The sequence below is a fragment of the Gavia stellata genome, chromosome 24, assembly GCF_030936135.1.
Source record: "Gavia stellata isolate bGavSte3 chromosome 24, bGavSte3.hap2, whole genome shotgun sequence".
NCBI classification, from domain to species: domain Eukaryota; kingdom Metazoa; phylum Chordata; class Aves; order Gaviiformes; family Gaviidae; genus Gavia; species Gavia stellata.
In genome coordinates, this window is record NC_082617.1 from 7,455,559 (window position 1) to 7,474,069 (window position 18,511).

An 18,511-nucleotide genomic window follows, 5' to 3' on the forward strand; every position below is an offset into this window, starting at 1 on the left:
CAGCTGAGGAAAGAAGCACCCAGAGGTGGAAAGGCTTTAAGAAGAACCAAAATGGGAAGACCAAGCTGAGGATCACTGGTCTTAGTCCATTAAGATCTCCAGACAATATTCGCCTCACAGTAAAACGGAGGGCCACTAAGTGAGATGAATTAATGCGGGGCACCTTTACTCCTTCAACAATGGCCCTAGCTAACAAAAGAAGAGAGCCACTTCTCAGGAGAAGGGGGAACACTAAGGAAGCACTCAATTTGTGGCAAAATTAGCAGCAGCTCTCAAGTGAATATGATGCAGCTGAGTGGTTGTCAAGATACAGCAGTGCATGAGTGAGTCAGAAGGTGGTTTATGGTAAATCTAAATCACAAGTCTCTCTCTATAGACTGACAGGCATTCTGAACGTCTTCAGATACTTGGACTTTTCCTAATTATGCATGTCTTTCGGTATCTGCCATGAACTATGCATCATAAAATATTGTTCAGAGAGAAAATACCAACACGAAAGGCCTTGCTTGGACTGCAAGGATCTGAAAAATAAAGGGACCACCTGTGGGTGCCAATTTCCACAAGGCAGAAGCAGAAGAGAAGTCACTGTTAGAAATCACGCGCAGCGCCAGCGAGAGGGCAGGTGCCAAGCAGAAAGAGAGGGTCTGTGTCGGCCCACTGTGACCGAGGGCTGCTCTGGGTGGCCCCCGCTCTGTCCCAGGACGGCTCCAGGGCTGTCCCGCTACAAATGCTCTCCTCCCCGGGCCGGCACAGCCCGGAGGAAGGGGGGAGGCAGAAGAGAAGTCTCTGTGGAGTAGACCACCCACGTCCCAGAGCGGCCGGAGCTCCGGCAGGTTCAGACACCCCCGCTACACCCGCAGGGACGAGCCAGCGTCCCTCTGCCCCCTGCCCGAGCCCTTACCCGTGTGGCGTCCCACCCATGGCCACAGGAGAGGGCTCCGCTCAGGCAGCTGTGCCACAGTCCTGTGTGAGCCTGCGTCCGGACACGACGGCACGACGTGACAGTGGCACGGCGGCGAAGGTTCTGGCAGTGGAATGTTACAGTGGGAGAGAACGTCGCGCAGCAACGTGATGAAATAATGGCGTGATGCATCGAAGCCATAATACACACGGCTACAGCATCTCAGCCTTCACACTCGGCACAGCAAAGGCCCTTGGGAACAAACAAGAAGTCTCTCACAAAGTTACATGCAAGCAAACCGGCTTTAAACCTTCCCTTTACATTGACAAGGCAAACAGCACTGCTGCTGTTAAAGGCGCTCTTTTTTCCGTCTTTTTAAGAGGGTGAAAGAAGCTGTGAAAGCAAGTTTGTTTTGTCACTAAAAAATGCCAACCATGAAAGCTCATGTTCTTATAAAACTTCTTTTATCGCTGAAAATAAGTTATATACAAGATCTTAGCCACCAAAGAGTTCGCAATCACCTGCAAACTGATTCACTCCAAGATCACAAGAAATGCTTTGTAGGTAACACCAGCATGTGAAGGTAGTGACTCCCCAACTCGGTTTCAGGTCAACAACAAAAAAATCCTTTATTAGTGAAAAATAAGAACAATTACTAAGACTACAGTTCACATTCATCAGTATTGTCTACAAATCTTCTTGAGTTTGTCATAATCATCTTCTGTTTTTTCGCTGAGCGGGCGTTTGCGATTTGCAGCAGACCGTTCTAAAGGAAGAGGAGGCCGTCTTATTTCCAGTGCCTTCATCTTCTTGAATTTCTTGTAATAATAATCATCTCCTGCTCTTTCATTGGCTGGTCGCTTGCGATTTGGAGGAGACCCTTCAAAAGAAAGAGAAGGAACTATTATTTCCCTGTCCTTTCACAGGAGACACTTCCTTATCTCCACCACTTCCCTTCTACAGCCCCGTGCTGTGTGAAAGGTTACTGCTTGAGCTGTCAGTGCTCCCAACCTTGCACCCCTTGCTCTTCCAGCTTTCATCAAACCGTGGTCAGCCAGCTTTGGCACCACGTTTCAGTTGAGACCGTTGCTACTCCGCCCTTGGGCATCTCTAAAGACACACCAATCTGCCTCCAAATCACCCCTGAAAGCATGGTGAGACACAGCAGAAGGCTGCCTTTCCTCCCGATGACTGCAGTAGGAGAGGCTCTCCTGGAAATGCATTCCCATCTCCTGCCTAGTAAGGTCTATGTTTGCTCGACCACCTGTCTGCTTTGGCAGCCTACAAAATGGATCCGCCTGATTATAAACCATCATTTATCATCGCAGACGAGGCGGGCCTTTCCAGCCCACGCTCAAGACGCAACTGAAAAGAAAAAGTGTTGAAATCTAGGAGGCAGTGTCAGCTGGCAGTTCAAGAGTAGACAGGCAAGCCGTGAGTCGTTATGTCCCTCTCCTTGCTGATGGACGGAAGAAAAAGACCAAGTCAGACAGGGTCTATTTTATATGAGGACGCCAGAAAAAGGAATCGGACAGCTGCTTGTGCTGATAGATGAACTAATTTGTCCCACATCAGACTCTGTCCCAACTGACTGCTTTTCTTCAGCAGAGGAGAGGGTCACACCTGGGTGAGGAGAGCTCCGCGAGACTTACATCTGTTGGGCTGGACATAGTTAACAGCCATATTGGTGTGAACAAAGGAAGTTTTCCTGTCTTTCTTTTTGTTCTCCTCCTCTGCCAGCACCTTGGCCTTGGCCTCTTCAGTTGAGGTGGTGTTTTTTATGTTTGCGCTAGAAGAAAAAAAACAAAGGAAAAACTACTCATTCATCTTCAAAAAGGGTAGAAGGCATGGAAGTGCTAAGTGGAAGGATTTGGGGGATAGTAAGAGCACTGCTATGGTATTGGATGTGTTTTTTGAGAGAGGAGGCAGTGCTATATAGCAACCGACGCCTTGTTTCAAAGGCCCAAGGGAAGCTCGCATCATTAGTGCATCCTCTTTCAGTGCAGGGCATAAACTGATGCTCCAGAAAGCGGCTAGATTCAAGTCACAAAAATGAAGAGCCTTCTCCCAGAAGTCCTGCGGTGGAGCTGCACTGGAGCCCTATCACTGTGCAGAACATGCTGTGCTAGACACCGCGCTAATCCAGAGCAAGGCTCAAGCCCATCACAGAGCCAAACTGGGGCTGTGTAATCCAGCCCTACCGCTGCTCTGCCAATCAACGGTTGCCCGTCCTGCCAGTGCAGGCCATCGCCACCAGATCTGTGAACCACTGTCCCGATAGCTAGGAGAGAGGAAAGAATAATCCCTCCAAAACAGCTCTGCTAAGATCAACTGCAAGAGCAACTGTCCAAGAAATGATCAGATCCTCCAAGCCCTTTCACAACCAGGAGGGAAGGCTCCCACTGGTATCGAATGCCAGGCTGGCTGGTTGGCACCGCCCATCTTTGTCCCTGAAAAAGCCTTCTCAAGTCTGGCAGCCAGAAGGTGAAAGGGCAAGTGGAAGTTTCAGCAAGAACTGGGAAGATGTTCTGGGGCGACTCAGGATCCAAGAGAGAAAAAGAGAAATTGTGAGGGGACACCCAACCCCGAATTCAACACCCCAGGCACAACGCAGCACAACTTACATGTCAGCACCTTCATCCCGCCTGTTGGTTTCAGCTGAGATGGAAGGTCCCAGGTTTAGATGGTCCTCTTCATTAATGCTAAGTGGAAACCACAATGTTTACAGGTTTGCATTTGTTTGTGGTTTTTTTTTTAACTAATTTGACGAGTTAGGGTAACAGTGACTGGCTAAACTGCATTATGTTAAGCTCTTCAAAGCAACACAACATCTGGTTAATCTTTTTCTTCATGGCTGGGATACAGAAGAGCCTTTGCTGAGTGTAATCTGACACTGTGCACCTGTCCCAAAGTCCCCCTCTTTTCCATCCTCAGGCTTTAATGTAGAAACTCCTCTCTCAAGAAGATGGTTTGGGCACTATCCAACATGTAATGGTTTCTACCGAAAGGAGGCACACGACAAGAGAGGAATTTACTGTTGCATTACACTGTCAGACAAAACACAACTTCACATCCCTTACCTCAGCCCACTCAGTTCCATTGTCAGGCTCTGAACTACGTTGGCTTCCCGAACACTTAACCTGAAGAAGAATCATTTGATTTAGCACTTGATGCTTTGGTTTTAATTAATTAACTCAATCTGGTTTTCTGCAGTCAACCCCGAACCTTCTAGACAGGCTTGGCCTTAAACTTCTGCCTATCAGCGTCCACTTCTCTGGTTACAGCTTAGAGAGATACGTTCTCTTTTACTTGAGTTAAGCAATTCCATTTCTTTAAGCAATGAGAAAAAAACCACATGGCAACTGCTGGACGTGTCCCGTCCAGATGTCTTCCCTCAGCTGAGGAAAGAAGCACCCAGAGGTGGAAAGGCTTTAAGAAGAACCAAAATGGGAAGACCAAGCTGAGGATCACTGGTCTTAGTCCATTAAGATCTCCAGACAATATTCGCCTCACAGTAAAACGGAGGGCCACTAAGTGAGATGAATTAATGCGGGGCACCTTTACTCCTTCAACAATGGCCCTAGCTAACAAAAGAAGAGAGCCACTTCTCAGGAGAAGGGGGAACACTAAGGAAGCACTCAATTTGTGGCAAAATTAGCAGCAGCTCTCAAGTGAATATGATGCAGCTGAGTGGTTGTCAAGATACAGCAGTGCATGAGTGAGTCAGAAGGTGGTTTATGGTAAATCTAAATCACAAGTCTCTCTCTATAGACTGACAGGCATTCTGAACGTCTTCAGATACTTGGACTTTTCCTAATTATGCATGTCTTTCGGTATCTGCCATGAACTATGCATCATAAAATATTGTTCAGAGAGAAAATACCAACACGAAAGGCCTTGCTTGGACTGCAAGGATCTGAAAAATAAAGGGACCACCTGTGGGTGCCAATTTCCACAAGGCAGAAGCAGAAGAGAAGTCACTGTTAGAAATCATGCGCAGCGCCAGCGAGAGGGCAGGTGCCAAGCAGAAAGAGAGGGTCTGTGTCGGCCCACTATGACCGAGGGCTGCTCTGGGTGGCCCCCGCTCTGTCCCAGGACGGCTCCAGGGCTGTCCAAATGCTCTCCTCCCCGGGCCGGCACAGCCCGGAGGAAGGGGGGAGGCAGATGAGAAGTCTCTGTGGAGTAGACCACCCACGTCCCAGAGCGGCCGGAGCTCCGGCAGGTTCAGACACCCCCGCTACACCCGCAGGGACGAGCCAGCGTCCCTCTGCCCCCCGCCCGAGCCCTTACCCGTGTGGCGTCCCACCCATGGCCACAGGAGAGGGCTCCGCTCAGGCAGCTGTGCCACAGTCCTGTGTGAGCCTGCGTCCGGACACGACAGCACGACGTGACAGTGGCACGGCGGCGCAGGCTCTGGCAGTGGAATGTTGCAGTGGGAGAGAACGTCGCGCAGCAACGTGATGAAATAATGGCGTGACGCATCGAAGCCATAATACACACGGCTGCAGCATCTCAGCCTTCACACTCGGCACAGCAAAGGCCCTTGGGAACAAACAAGAAGTCTCTCACAAAGTTACATGCAAGCAAACCGGCTTTAAACCTTCCCTTTACATTGACAAGGCAAACAGCACTGCTGCTGTTAAAGGCGCTCTTTTTTCCGTCTTTTTAAGAGGGTGAAAGAAGCTGTGAAAGCAAGTTTGTTTTATCACTAAAAAATGCCAATCATGAAAGCTCATGTCCTTATAAAACTTCTTTTATCGCTGAAAATGTTATATACAAGAATTTACCGACCAAAGAGTTTGCAATCACCTGCAAACTGATTCACTCCAAGATCACAAGAAACGCTTTGTAGGTAACACCAGCGTGTGAAGGCAGTGACTCTCCCCAACTCGGTTCCAGGTCAAAAACAAAAAAACTCCTTTATTAGTGGAAAATAAGAACACATACTAAGAACTCAGTTCACATTCATCACTATCGTCTACAGATCTTCTTGAATTTGTCATAATCATCTGTTGTTTTTTCGCTGAGCGGGCGTTTGCGATTTGCAGCAGATTGTTCTAAAGGAAGAGGAGGCCGTCTTGTTTCCTGTCCGTTCATGTTCTTAAATTTCTTGTAATAATAATCATCTGCTGCTCTTTCATTGGCTGGACGTTTGCGATTTGGAGGAGACCCTTCAAAAGAAAGAGAAGGAACTGTTATTTCCCTTTCCTTTCACAGGAGACACTTCCTTATATCCACCACTGCCCTTCTACAGCCCCGTGCTGTGTGAAAGGTTACTGCTTGAGCTGTCAGTGCTCCCAACCTTGCACCCCTTGCTCTTCCAGCTTTCATCAAACCGTGGTCAGCCAGCTTTGGCACCACGTTTCAGTTGTGACCATTGCTACTCCGCCCTTGGGCATCTCTAAAGACACACCAATCTGCCTCCAAATCACCCCTGAAAGCATGGTGAGACACAGCAGAAGGCTGCCTTTCCTCCCGATGACTGCAGTAGGAGAGGCTCTCCTGGAAATGCATTCCCATCTCCTGCCTAGTAAGGTCTATGTTTGCTCGACCACCTGTCTGCTTTGGCAGCCTACAAAATGGATCCGCCTGATTATAAACCATCATTTATCATCGCAGACGAGGCGGGCATTTCCAGCCCACGCTCAAGACGCAACTGAAAAGAAAAAGTCTTGAAATCTAGGAGGCAGTGTCAGCTGGCAGTTCAAGAGTAGACAGGCAAGCCGTGAGTCGTTATGTCCCTCTCCTTGCTGATGGACGGAAGAAAAAGACCAAGTCAGACAGGGTCTATATTATATGAGGACGCCAGAAAAAGGAATCGGACAGCTGCTTGTGCTGATAGATGAACTAATTTGTCCCACATCAGACTCTGTCCCAACTGACTGCTTTTCTTCAGCAGAGGAGAGGGTCACACCTGGGTGAGGAGAGCTCCGCGAGACTTACATCTGTTGGGCTGGACATAGTTAACAGCCGTGTTGGTGATAACAAAGGAAGTTTTCCTGTCTTTCTTTTTGTTCTCCTCCTCTGCCAGCACCTTGGCCTTGGCCTCTTCAGCTGTGGTGGTGTTTTTTATGTTTGCGCTAGAAGAAAAAAAACAAAGGAAAAACTACTCATTCATCTTCAAAAAGGGTAGAAGGCATGGAAGTGCTAAGTGGAAGGATTTGGGGGATAGTAAGAGCACTGCTATGGTATTGGATGTGTTTTTTGAGAGAGGAGGCAGTGCTATATAGCAACCGACGCCTTGTTTCAAAGGCCCAAGGGAAGCTCGCATCATTAGTGCATCCTCTTTCAGTGCAGGGCATAAACTGATGCTCCAGAAAGCGGCTAGATTCAAGTCACAAAAATGAAGAGCCTTCTCCCAGAAGTCCTGCGGTGGAGCTGCACTGGAGCCCTATCACTGTGCAGAACATGCTGTGCTAGATACCGCGCTAATCCAGAGCAAGGCTCAAGCCCATCACAGAGCCAAACTGGGGCTGTGTAATCCAGCCCTACCGCTGCTCTGCCAATCAACGGTTGCCCGTCCTGCCAGTGCAGGCCATCGCCACCAGATCTGTGAACCACTGTCCCGATAGCTAGGAGAGAGGAAAGAATAATCCCTCCAAAACAACTCTGCTAAGATCAACTGCAAGAGCAACTGTCCAAGAAATGATCAGATCCTCCAAGCCCTTTCACAACCAGGAGGGAAGGCTCCCACTGGTATCTAATGCCAGGCTGGCTGGTTGGCACCGCCCATCTTTGTCCATGAAAAAGCCTTCTCAAGTCTGGCAGCCAGAAGGTGAAAGGGCAAGTGGAAGTTTCAGCGAGAACTGGGAAGATGTTCTGGGGCGACTCAGGATCCAAGTGAGAAAAAGAGAAATTGTGAGGGGACACCCAACCCCGAATTCAACACCCCAGGCACAACGCAGCACAACTTACATGTCAGCACCTTCATCCCGCCTGTTGGTTTCAGCTGAGATGGAAGGTCCCAGGTTTAGATGGTCCTCTTCATTAATGCTAAGTGGAAACCACAATGTTTACAGGTTTGCATTTGTTTGTGGTTTTTTTTTTAACTAATTTGACGAGTTAGGGTAACAGTGACTGGCTAAACTGCATTATGTTAAGCTCTTCAAAGCAACACAACATCTGGTTAATCTGTTTCTTCATGGCTGGGATACAGAAGAGCCTTTGCTGAGTGTAATGTGACACTGTGCACCTGTCCCAAAGTCCCCCTCTTTTCCATCCTCAGGCTTTAATGTAGAAACTCCTCTCTCAAGAAGATGGTTTGGGCACTATCCAACATGTAATGGTTTCTACCGAAAGGAGGCACACGACAAGAGAGGAATTTACTGTTGCATTACACCATCAGACAAAACACAACTTCACATCCCTTACCTCAGCCCACTCAGTTCCATTGTGAGGCTCTGAACTTCGTTGGCTTCCCCAACACTTAACCTGAAGAAGAATCATTTGATTTAGCACTTGATGCTTTGGTTTTAATTAATTAACTCAATCAGGTTTTCTGCAGTCAACCCCGAACCTTCTAGGCAGGCTTGGCCTTAAACTTCTGCCTATCAGCGTCCACTTCTCTGGTTACAGCTTAGAGAGATACGTTCTCTTTTACTTGAGTTAAGCAATTCCATTTCTTTAAGCAATGAGAAAAAAACCACATGGCAACTGCTGGACGTGTCCCGTCCAGATGTCTTCCCTCAGCTGAGGAAAGAAGCACCCAGAGGTGGAAAGGCTTTAAGAAGAACCAATATGGGAAGACCAAGCTGAGGATCACTGGTCTTAGTCCATTAAGATCTCCAGACAATATTCGCCTCACAGTAAAATGGAGGGCCACTAAGTGAGATGAATTAATGCGGGGCACCTTTACTCCTTCAACAATGGCCCTAGCTAACAAAAGAAGAGAGCCACTTCTCAGGAGAAGGGGGAACACTAAGGAAGCACTCAATTTGTGGCAAAATTAGCAGCAGCTCTCAAGTGAATATGATGCAGCTGAGTGGTTGTCAAGATACAGCAGTGCATGAGTGAGTCAGAAGGTGGTTTATGGTAAATCTAAATCACAAGTCTCTCTCTATAGACTGACAGGCATTCTGAACGTCTTCAGATACTTGGACTTTTCCTAATTATGCATGTCTTTCGGTATCTGCCATGAACTATGCATCATAAAATATTGTTCAGAGAGAAAATACCAACACGAAAGGCCTTGCTTGGACTGCAAGGATCTGAAAAATAAAGGGACCACCTGTGGGTGCCAATTTCCACAAGGCAGAAGCAGAAGAGAAGTCACTGTTAGAAATCACGCGCAGCGCCAGCGAGAGGGCAGGTGCCAAGCAGAAAGAGAGGGTCTGTGTCGGCCCACTGTGACCGAGGGCTGCTCTGGGTGGCCCCCGCTCTGTCCCAGGACGGCTCCAGGGCTGTCCCGCTACAAATGCTCTCCACCCCGGGCCGGCACAGCCCGGAGGAAGGGGGGAGGCAGAAGAGAAGTCTCTGTGGAGTAGACCACCCACGTCCCAGAATGGCCGGAGCTCCGGCAGGTTCAGACACCCCCGCTACACCCGCAGGGACGAGCCAGCGTCCCTCTGCCCCCCGCCCGAGCCCTTACCCGTGTGGCGTCCCACCCATGGCCACAGGAGAGGGCTCCGCTCAGGCAGCTGTGCCACAGTCCTGTGTGAGCCTGCGTCCGGACACGACGGCACGACGTGACAGTGGCACGGCGGCGAAGGTTCTGGCAGTGGAATGTTACAGTGGGAGAGAACGTCGCGCAGCAACGTGATGAAATAATGGCGTGATGCATCGAAGCCATAATACACACGGCTACAGCATCTCAGCCTTCACACTCGGCACAGCAAAGGCCCTTGGGAACAAACAAGAAGTCTCTCACAAAGTTACATGCAAGCAAACCGGCTTTAAACCTTCCCTTTACATTGACAAGGCAAACAGCACTGCTGCTGTTAAAGGCGCTCTTTTTTCCGTCTTTTTAAGAGGGTGAAAGAAGCTGTGAAAGCAAGTTTGTTTTGTCACTAAAAAATGCCAACCATGAAAGCTCATGTCCTTATAAAACTTCCTTTATCGCTGAAAATAAGTTATATACAAGATCTTAGCCACCAAAGAGTTCGCAATCACCTGCAAACTGATTCACTCCAAGATCACAAGAAATGCTTTGTAGGTAACACCAGCATGTGAAGGTAGTGACTCCCCAACTCGGTTTCAGGTCAACAACAAAAAAATCCTTTATTAGTGAAAAATAAGAACAATTACTAAGACTACAGTTCACATTCATCAGTATTGTCTACAAATCTTCTTGAGTTTGTCATAATCATCTTCTGTTTTTTCGCTGAGCGGGCGTTTGCGATTTGCAGCAGACCGTTCTAAAGGAAGAGGAGGCCGTCTTATTTCCAGTGCCTTCATCTTCTTGAATTTCTTGTAATAATAATCATCTCCTGCTCTTTCATTGGCTGGTCGCTTGCGATTTGGAGGAGACCCTTCAAAAGAAAGAGAAGGAACTATTATTTCCCTGTCCTTTCACAGGAGACACTTCCTTATCTCCACCACTTCCCTTCTACAGCCCCGTGCTGTGTGAAAGGTTACTGCTTGAGCTGTCAGTGCTCCCAACCTTGCACCCCTTGCTCTTCCAGCTTTCATCAAACCGTGGTCAGCCAGCTTTGGCACCACGTTTCAGTTGAGACCGTTGCTACTCCGCCCTTGGGCATCTCTAAAGACACACCAATCTGCCTCCAAATCACCCCTGAAAGCATGGTGAGACACAGCAGAAGGCTGCCTTTCCTCCCGATGACTGCAGTAGGAGAGGCTCTCCTGGAAATGCATTCCCATCTCCTGCCTAGTAAGGTCTATGTTTGCTCGACCACCTGTCTGCTTTGGCAGCCTACAAAATGGATCCGCCTGATTATAAACCATCATTTATCATCGCAGACGAGGCGGGCCTTTCCGGCCCACGCTCAAGACGCAACTGAAAAGAAAAAGTCTTGAAATCTAGGAGGCAGTGTCAGCTGGCAGTTCAAGAGTAGACAGGCAAGCCGTGAGTCGTTATGTCCCTCAGCAAGGAGAGGGACATACTACCAAGCCAGATGGGGTCTATATGAGCACGCCAGAAAAAGGAATCGGACAGCTGCTTGTGCTGATAGATGAACTAATTTGTCCCACATCAGACTCTGTCCCGACTGACTGCTTTTCTTCAGCAGAGGAGAGGGTCACACCTGGGTGAGGAGAGCTCCGCAAGACTTACATCTGTTGGGCTGGACAGAGTTAACAGCCGTGTTGGTGATAGCAAAGGAAGTTTTGCTGTCTGTCTTTCTGTTCTGCTCCTCTGCCAGCACCTTGGCCTTGGCCTCTTCAGCTGTGGTGGTGTTTTTTATGTTTGCGCTAGAAGAAGAAAAACAAAGGAAAAACTACTCATTCGTCTTCAAAAAGGGTAGAAGGCATGGAAGTGCTAAGTGGAAGGATTTGGGGGACAGTAAGGGCACTGCTATGGTATTGGATGTGTTTTTTGAGAGAGGAAGCAGTGCTGTATAGCAACCGACGCCTTGTTTCAAAGGCCCAAGGGAAGCTCGCATCATTAGTGCATCCTCTTTCAGTGCAGGGCATAAACTGATGCTCCAGAAAGCAGCTAGATTCAAGTCACAAAAATGAAGAGCCTTCTCCCAGAAGTCCTGCGGTGGAGCTGCACTGGAGCCCTATCACTGTGCAGAACATGCTGTGCTAGACACCGCGCTAATCCAGAGCAAGGCTCAAGCCCATCACAGAGCCAAACTGGGGCTGTGTAATCCAGCCCTACCGCTGCTCTGCCAATCAACGGTTGCCCGTCCTGCCAGTGCAGGACATCACCACCAGATCTGTGAACCACTGTCCCGATAGCTAGGAGAGAGGAAAGAATAATCCCTCCAAAACAGCTCTGCTAAGATCAACTGCAAGAGCAACTGTCCAAGAAATGATCAGATCCTCCAAGCCCTTTCACAACCAGGAGGGAAGGCTCCCACTGGTATCGAATGCCAGGCTGGCTGGTTGGCACCGCCCATCTTTGTCCCTGAAAAAGCCTTCTCAAGTCTGGCAGCCAGAAGGTGAAAGGGCAAGTGGAAGTTTCAGCGAGAACTGGGAAGATGTTCTGGGGCGACTCAGGATCCAAGAGAGAAAAAAAGAAATTGTGAGGGGACACCCAACCCCGAATTCAACACCCCAGGCACAACGCAGCACAACTTACATGTTAGCACCTTCATCCCGCCTGTTGGTTTCAGCTGAGATGGAAGGTCCCAGGTTTAGATTGTCCTCTTCATTAATGCTAAGTGGAAACCACAATGTTTACAGGTTTGCATTTGTTTGTGGGGTTTTTTTAACTAATTTGACGAGTTAGGGTAACAGTGACTGGCTAAACTGCATTATGTTAAGCTCTTCAAAGCAACACAACATCTGGTTAATCTGTTTCTTCATGGCTGGGATACAGAAGAGCCTTTGCTGAGTGTAATCTGACACTGTGCACCTGTCCCAAAGTCCCCCTCTTTTCCATCCTCAGGCTTTAATGTAGAAACTCCTCTCTCAAGAAGATGGTTTGGGCACTATCCAACATGTAATGGTTTCTACCGAAAGGAGGCACACGACAAGAGAGGAATTTACTGTTGCATTACACCGTCAGACAAAACACAACTTCACATCCCTTACCTCAGCCCACTCAGTTCCATTGTGAGGCTCTGAACTTCGTTGGCTTCCCCAACACTTAACCTGAAGAAAAATCATTTGATTTAGCACTTGATGCTTTGGTTTTAATTAATTAACTCAATCTGGTTTTCTGCAGTCAACCCTGAACCTTCTAGGCAGGCTTGGCCTTAAACTTCTGCCTATCAGCGTCCACTTCTCTGGTTACAGCTTAGAGAGATACGTTCTCTTTTACTTGAGTTAAGCAATTCCATTTCTTTAAGCAATGAGAAAAAAACCACATGGCAACTGCTGGACGTGTCCCTTCCAGATGTCTTCCCTCAGCTGAGGAAAGAAGCACCCAGAGGTGGAAAGGCTTTAAGAAGAACCAAAATGGGAAGACCAAGCTGAGGATCACTGGTCTTAGTCCATTAAGATCTCCAGACAATATTCGCCTCACAGTAAAACGGAGGGCCACTAAGTGAGATGAATTAATGCGGGGCACCTTTACCTCTTCAACAATGGCCCTAGCTAACAAAAGAAGAGAGCCACTTCTCAGGAGAAGGGGGAACACTAAGGAAGCACTCAATTTGTGGCAAAATTAGCAGCAGCTCTCAAGTGAATATGATGCAGCTGAGTGGTTGTCAAGATACAGCAGTGCATGAGTGACTCAGAAGGTGGTTTATGGTAAATCTAAATCACAAGTCTCTCTCTATAGACTGGCAGGCATTCTGAACGTCTTCAGATACTTGGACTTTTCCTAATTATGCATGTCTTCCGGTATCTGCCATGAACTATGCATCATAAAATATTGTTCAGAGAGAAAATACCAACACGAAAGGCCTTGCTTGGACTGCAAGGATCTGAAAAATAAAGGGACCACCTGTGGGTGCCAATTTCCACAAGGCAGAAGCAGAAGAGAAGTCACTGTTAGAAATCACGCGCAGTGCCAGCGAGAGGGCAGGTGCCAAGCAGAAAGAGAGGGTCTGTGTCGGCCCACTGTGACCGAGGGCTGCTCTGGGTGGCCCCCGCTCTGTCCCAGGACGGCTCCAGGGCTGTCCCGCTACAAATGCTCTCCTCCCCGGGCCGGCACAGCCCGGAGGAAGGGGGGAGGCAGATGAGAAGTCTCTGTGGAGTAGACCACCCACGTCCCAGAATGGCCGGAGCTCCGGCAGGTTCAGACACCCCCGCTACACCCGCAGGGACGAGCCAGCGTCCCTCTGCCCCCTGCCCGAGCCCTTACCCGTGTGGCGTCCCACCCATGGCCACAGGAGAGGGCTCCGCTCAGGCAGCTGTGCCACAGTCCTGTGTGAGCCTGCGTCCGGACACGACGGCACGACGTGACAGTGGCACGGCGGCGAAGGCTCTGGCAGTGGAATGTTGCAGTGGGAGAGAACGTCGCGCAGCAACGTGATGAAATAATGGCGTGACACAACGAAGCCATTATACAGCGGTGTATGTAACACGACGCTGTGACGTAACGCAACGCTGTATCACAACAGAGGTACGTGATGGTCCGACGACATGACACGACGGCGTGACATGACCGGACACAGTGTCACTGGACTAATGCAGACCCGGGGTCCTGTCCCCATCCCCAACGGCCGCAGGGCTGGGTGCACCCCTACGCCCCGGGAGCAGTTTGCCCAGCTGGGCTCTCTGCCATCTCCTGACCCACCTGACCTCCTCAGCAAGCTGCTCGTCCTCCTCCTCCTCCCTCGGAGTCCTTCCTCTACCGGTGGAAGGACTTCTTGTCCGCATGGCGCCAGCTGCTGCGCTCCAGCAGGGCCGGACTTGTATTTTGGGGGTCTGCTGCGCTTGAGGATCAACGTAATGGGGTGAGGGGGGAGTTCCTGAAGGTGTTTTTGTCTTAAAAGCTAAATTTGTAGGTGCGCCATTGTGTCGTAACCTCCAGGAATAAATCTGTGTTAAAACCTGGTCTCCTGTGCCTGTTCTACATAAAACCCTGTCTTTCCCACACGGCGCGCGGTGCAAACGTCCAGCTAAGAGTCAGAAGCGCCTGGTTTCTGGTTCTTCCTTGTCAGTAGGGCAGTTCAGTAAATATGTCTTTCTTCAGTATGGCAAGAATAAAATGTCGCTAAGAAGAGCTGCAGATACTCCTTTCTCTTGGGAGGTTATGCAAGATGAGCGAGAGGACCTGGTACTTGTTTTGCGGAGGAACAGTGCTAGGACTTCTTTGATTCGTACAAACAGTTACTCCGCAGACCGTGAATCTGCATGTATCTGAAATTCTCGGCAGCTGGCTGTAGCTTTGGCACAAAACCGCACAGTTGTTTTAAGAAAAAACCCAACCTATCGCAAGAAATGTGTTAGGGTAGAAGGCAGAGACCCTGTGTTTGGCAGAAATTTCAGCAACAGAAAGTAGGTTGCAGTTACCGTGGAATTTAGTCCTGTGTTTCCTTCTCCTCCCCGTTGCCTTGCTCACTTCCCTACAAGACCACAATGCAGCCACTCAACAACGGGTCAGAACTGTGCTAGCTAATATGGCTGACTCCAGATTGAGATTTGCTTTGATCTCTGAACCTCAAGGATGGGTATCATAATCTCTAAGATGCAAGACATGCTAATTTATCTTCTTACAATCTGTGAGAGCAAATCTGCCATGTAGCTGAAAGGAACTATCCTTTCTTGTCTTAGGAAATCACGGCCCCGCAGGTGAGCGTTGGTGAAAATGACGGATACAAGAGACATCTGTCCTCACCTGGATTCCATAGGAGAGGTGACCAGGGGTGATGTGCTGCTCAAATCCAAGGTACAGGGTGTTCAGATTGTCAGTCCTTTCCCTTTTAGCTATCGTGCGGGGGTTTGCATGTTTGCTTTTTGGAGAAAACGCTGCCTATCTCCGTAGAGGAGCGGCAGCAACTCTTATTCCAACGCTGACGTACCCTGCACAGGTCCCATAAAGTAAGCCTTTGTCGACCCCATCTGATCTGTTTCTCACTGTCATTTTATCCTGCTCAAATGTGCCACTTAGCTAAAATGCTGCAAAGCGTAGATTTAATTGGGCGTGTGATACTAAGAAACGAAATACTGTGAGCTGCAGGTTGGCGAGGCCTGTCTTACAGAGAAGTTCGCCGCTCCTGAAGGACTAGGTTACTTAAAAACCAACCAAGCAAACCAACCTTCTTTTGTCATGAATATGCAGGGAACTTGCCAGTCTTGTGGAGCTGTGGGACCAAATCTCTGGGCTTGTCTTCAGGTAAAAATGGCTTGCTATTTGTGCGCATGATATGGTGGGACTTCTCCTTAACAGCCTCTGGAAAAAAGAAAGGAAGGATTGTACTGAAAAAACCCAAGAAGAGCGGGAAGTAAAGAGGGGGTTCACAGTAGAACTATGCACCATTTTTTGATGGGTTCCAAGGAAAAGACTCCCGAGATTGAAGGCTAACGCTGTCAGAATATGCCAAGATGTAACAGTTTGCTCCTCATAGGCGATTGCCCCCTGGCAGTCCCGAGAGGAATGAATAAAATGCCCAGCCCTGACTGTTGGCTGGGTCCTGCCTCTGCCGGCAACTGGGAGGCAACTGGGAAGGGAGGCTGCAAGCATGAGACCTCAGAAGACGTTGCTCAGGGCAGCGAGGCAGAAAGGAATGACAAGGGGCATGCGGGTGGGCAGGGCCAGTTTATTTTTACACTGGAATGCCCAGGCGTTGTGGACTGCTCAGGTGAGCTGCCCATTGGAGCAATTGCCTTGGAAGGGAGCCTTGACGTGGGTGCAAACCTGGTTCCAGGTTTTCCTTGTTAAGTCAAGGAATTCCAATTTTCCATCTTATTCTGGGCCCTGAATAAAGAGCAGGTTAGAAAACTGGCAAGATGCATTTGGAAGTTGCAGCTGCTGGTGGGACTGGAGTTGCAGGCTATTTTCTGAAGGCCCTAATTTGTGGTGCCCGTTGTACTTTTGCGCTTTTCTCTCACTACATTGGTTGTCCTTACGTTGGTTGTGGGGAGTCCTTTGCTGACCACAGCGTACCTCATGCACAGTGTGAGCTATAGAGAAATAACCCTGCAGGGAGAAAAACATACCAACAACCACAGCTTACATAAATATAAAATCCCCGGCGCTCTGTATCTGCCCTCGTTTCTTGTGCCAACGACAGACCCAGCGAGGCAGCGCCAGGCACAGCCAACGCTGTCATTTCTCCCGCAGCACTTGCAAGCCAGGCTGAGGAGCAGCGGCACTGAACACACGGCTGCAGCATCTCAGCCTTCACACTCGGCACAGCAAAGGCCCTTGGGAACAAACAAGAAGTCTCTCACAAAGTTACATGCAAGCAAACCGGCTTTAAACCTTCCCTTTACATTGACAAGGCAAACAGCACTGCTGCTGTTAAAGGCGCTCTTTTTTCCGTCTTTTTAGGAGGGTGAAAGAAGCTGTGAAAGCAAGTTTGTTTTATCACTAAAAAATGCCAATCATGAAAGCTCATGTCCTTATAAAACTTCCTTTATCGCTCAAAATAAGTTATATACAAGATCTTACCGACCAAAGAGTTCGCAATCACCTGCAAACTGATTCACTCCACGATCACAAGAAACGCTTTGTAGGCAACACCAGCATGTGAAGGCAGTGACTCCCCAACTCGGTTTCAGGTCAACAACAAAAAAATGCTTTATTAGTGAAAAATAAGAACAATTACTAAGACTACAGTTCACATTCATCAGTATTGTCTACAAATCTTCTTCAGTTTGTCATAATCATCTGCTGTTTTTTCGCTGAGCGGGCGTTTGCGATTTGCTGGTGACCGTTCTAAAGGAAGAGGAGGCAGCATTATTTCCTGTCCCTTCATCTTCTTGACTTTCTTATAATAATAATAATCATCTGCTGCTCTTTCATTGGCTGGTCGCTTGCGATTTGGAGGAGACCCTTCAAAAAAAGAGAAGGAACTATTATTTCCCTGTCCTTTCACAGGAGACACTTCCTTATCTCCACCACTGCCCTTCTACAGCCCCGTGCTGTGTGAAAGGTTACTGCTTGAGCTGTCAGTGCTCCCAACCTTGCACCCCTTGCTCTTCCAGCTTTCATCAAACCGTGGTCAGCCAGCTTTGGCACCACGTTTCAGTTGAGACCGTTGCTACTCCGCCCTTGGGCATCTCTAAAGACACACCAATCTGCCTCCAAATCACCCCTGAAAGCATGGTGAGACACAGCAGAAGGCTGCCTTTCCTCCCGATGACTGCAGTAGGAGAGGCTCTCCTGGAAATGCATTCCCATCTCCTGCCTAGTAAGGTCTATGTTTGCTCGACCACCTGTCTGCTTTGGCAGCCTACAAAATGGATCCGCCTGATTATAAACCATCATTTACCATCGCAGACGAGGCGGGCCTTTCCAGCCCACGCTCAAGACGCAACTGAAAAGAAAAAGTCTTGAAATCTAGGAGGCAGTGTCAGCTGGCAGTTCAAGAGTAGACAGGCAAGCCGTGAGTCGTTATGTCCCTCTCCTTGCTGATGGACGGAAGAAAAAGACCAAGTCAGACAGGGTCTATATTATATGAGGATGCCAGAAAAAGGAATCGGACAGCTGCTTGTGCTGATAGATGAACTAATTTGTCCCACATCAGACTCTGTCCCAACTGACTGCTTTTCTTCAGCAGAGGAGAGGGTCACACCTGGGTGAGGAGAGCTCCGCGAGACTTACATCTGTTGGGCTGGACATAGTTAACAGCCGTGTTGGTGATAGCAAAGGAAGTTTTGCTGTCTTTCTTTCTGTTCTGCTCCTCTGCCAGCACCTTGGCCTTGGCCTCTTCAGCTGTGGTGGTGTTTTTTATGTTTGCGCTAGAAGAAGAAAAACAAAGGAAAAACTACTCATTCGTCTTCAAAAAGGGTAGAAGGCATGGAAGTGCTAAGTGGAAGGATTTGGGGGACAGTAAGGGCACTGCTATGGTATTGGATGTGTTTTTTGAGAGAGGAAGCAGTGCTATATAGCAACCGACGCCTTGTTTCAAAGGCCCAAGGGAAGCTCGCATC

At 48.7% G+C, this 18,511-nt stretch overlaps 1 protein-coding gene across 1 annotated transcript; it reads right to left on the reverse strand.

The window, feature by feature from the left end:
- Positions 1 to 1,578: 1,578 nt before the first annotated feature.
- On the reverse strand, positions 1,579 to 14,290 carry LOC132319128 (splicing factor C9orf78 homolog). Its single transcript, XM_059829046.1, has 8 exons — positions 14,208 to 14,290; positions 12,112 to 12,179; positions 11,130 to 11,240; positions 10,180 to 10,368; positions 6,845 to 6,955; positions 5,874 to 6,072; positions 2,554 to 2,690; positions 1,579 to 1,781 (listed from the first exon to the last, which is right to left on the reverse strand). The coding sequence occupies exons 1-8, from the start codon at positions 14,288 to 14,290 to the stop codon at positions 1,579 to 1,581; spliced, it is 1,101 nt and encodes a 366-aa protein (XP_059685029.1).
- Between the last annotated feature and the right edge of the window lie 4,221 nt (positions 14,291 to 18,511).

Bases quoted from the DNA above. Each gene is read 5' to 3' on its own strand.
- LOC132319128 (XM_059829046.1), bottom strand. From the start codon at position 14,290: ATGCGGACAAGAAGTCCTTCCACCGGTAGAGGAAGGACTCCGAGGGAG. The intron at 12,180-14,207 runs GTGGGTCAGGAG...GTTTCCACTTAG, and splicing joins CAGCTTGCTGAGGAGGTCAG to CATTAATGAAGAGGACAATC. The intron at 10,369-11,129 runs GTAAGTCTTGCG...TTTCTTTTGAAG, and splicing joins CTCTGTCCAGCCCAACAGAT to GGTCTCCTCCAAATCGCAAG.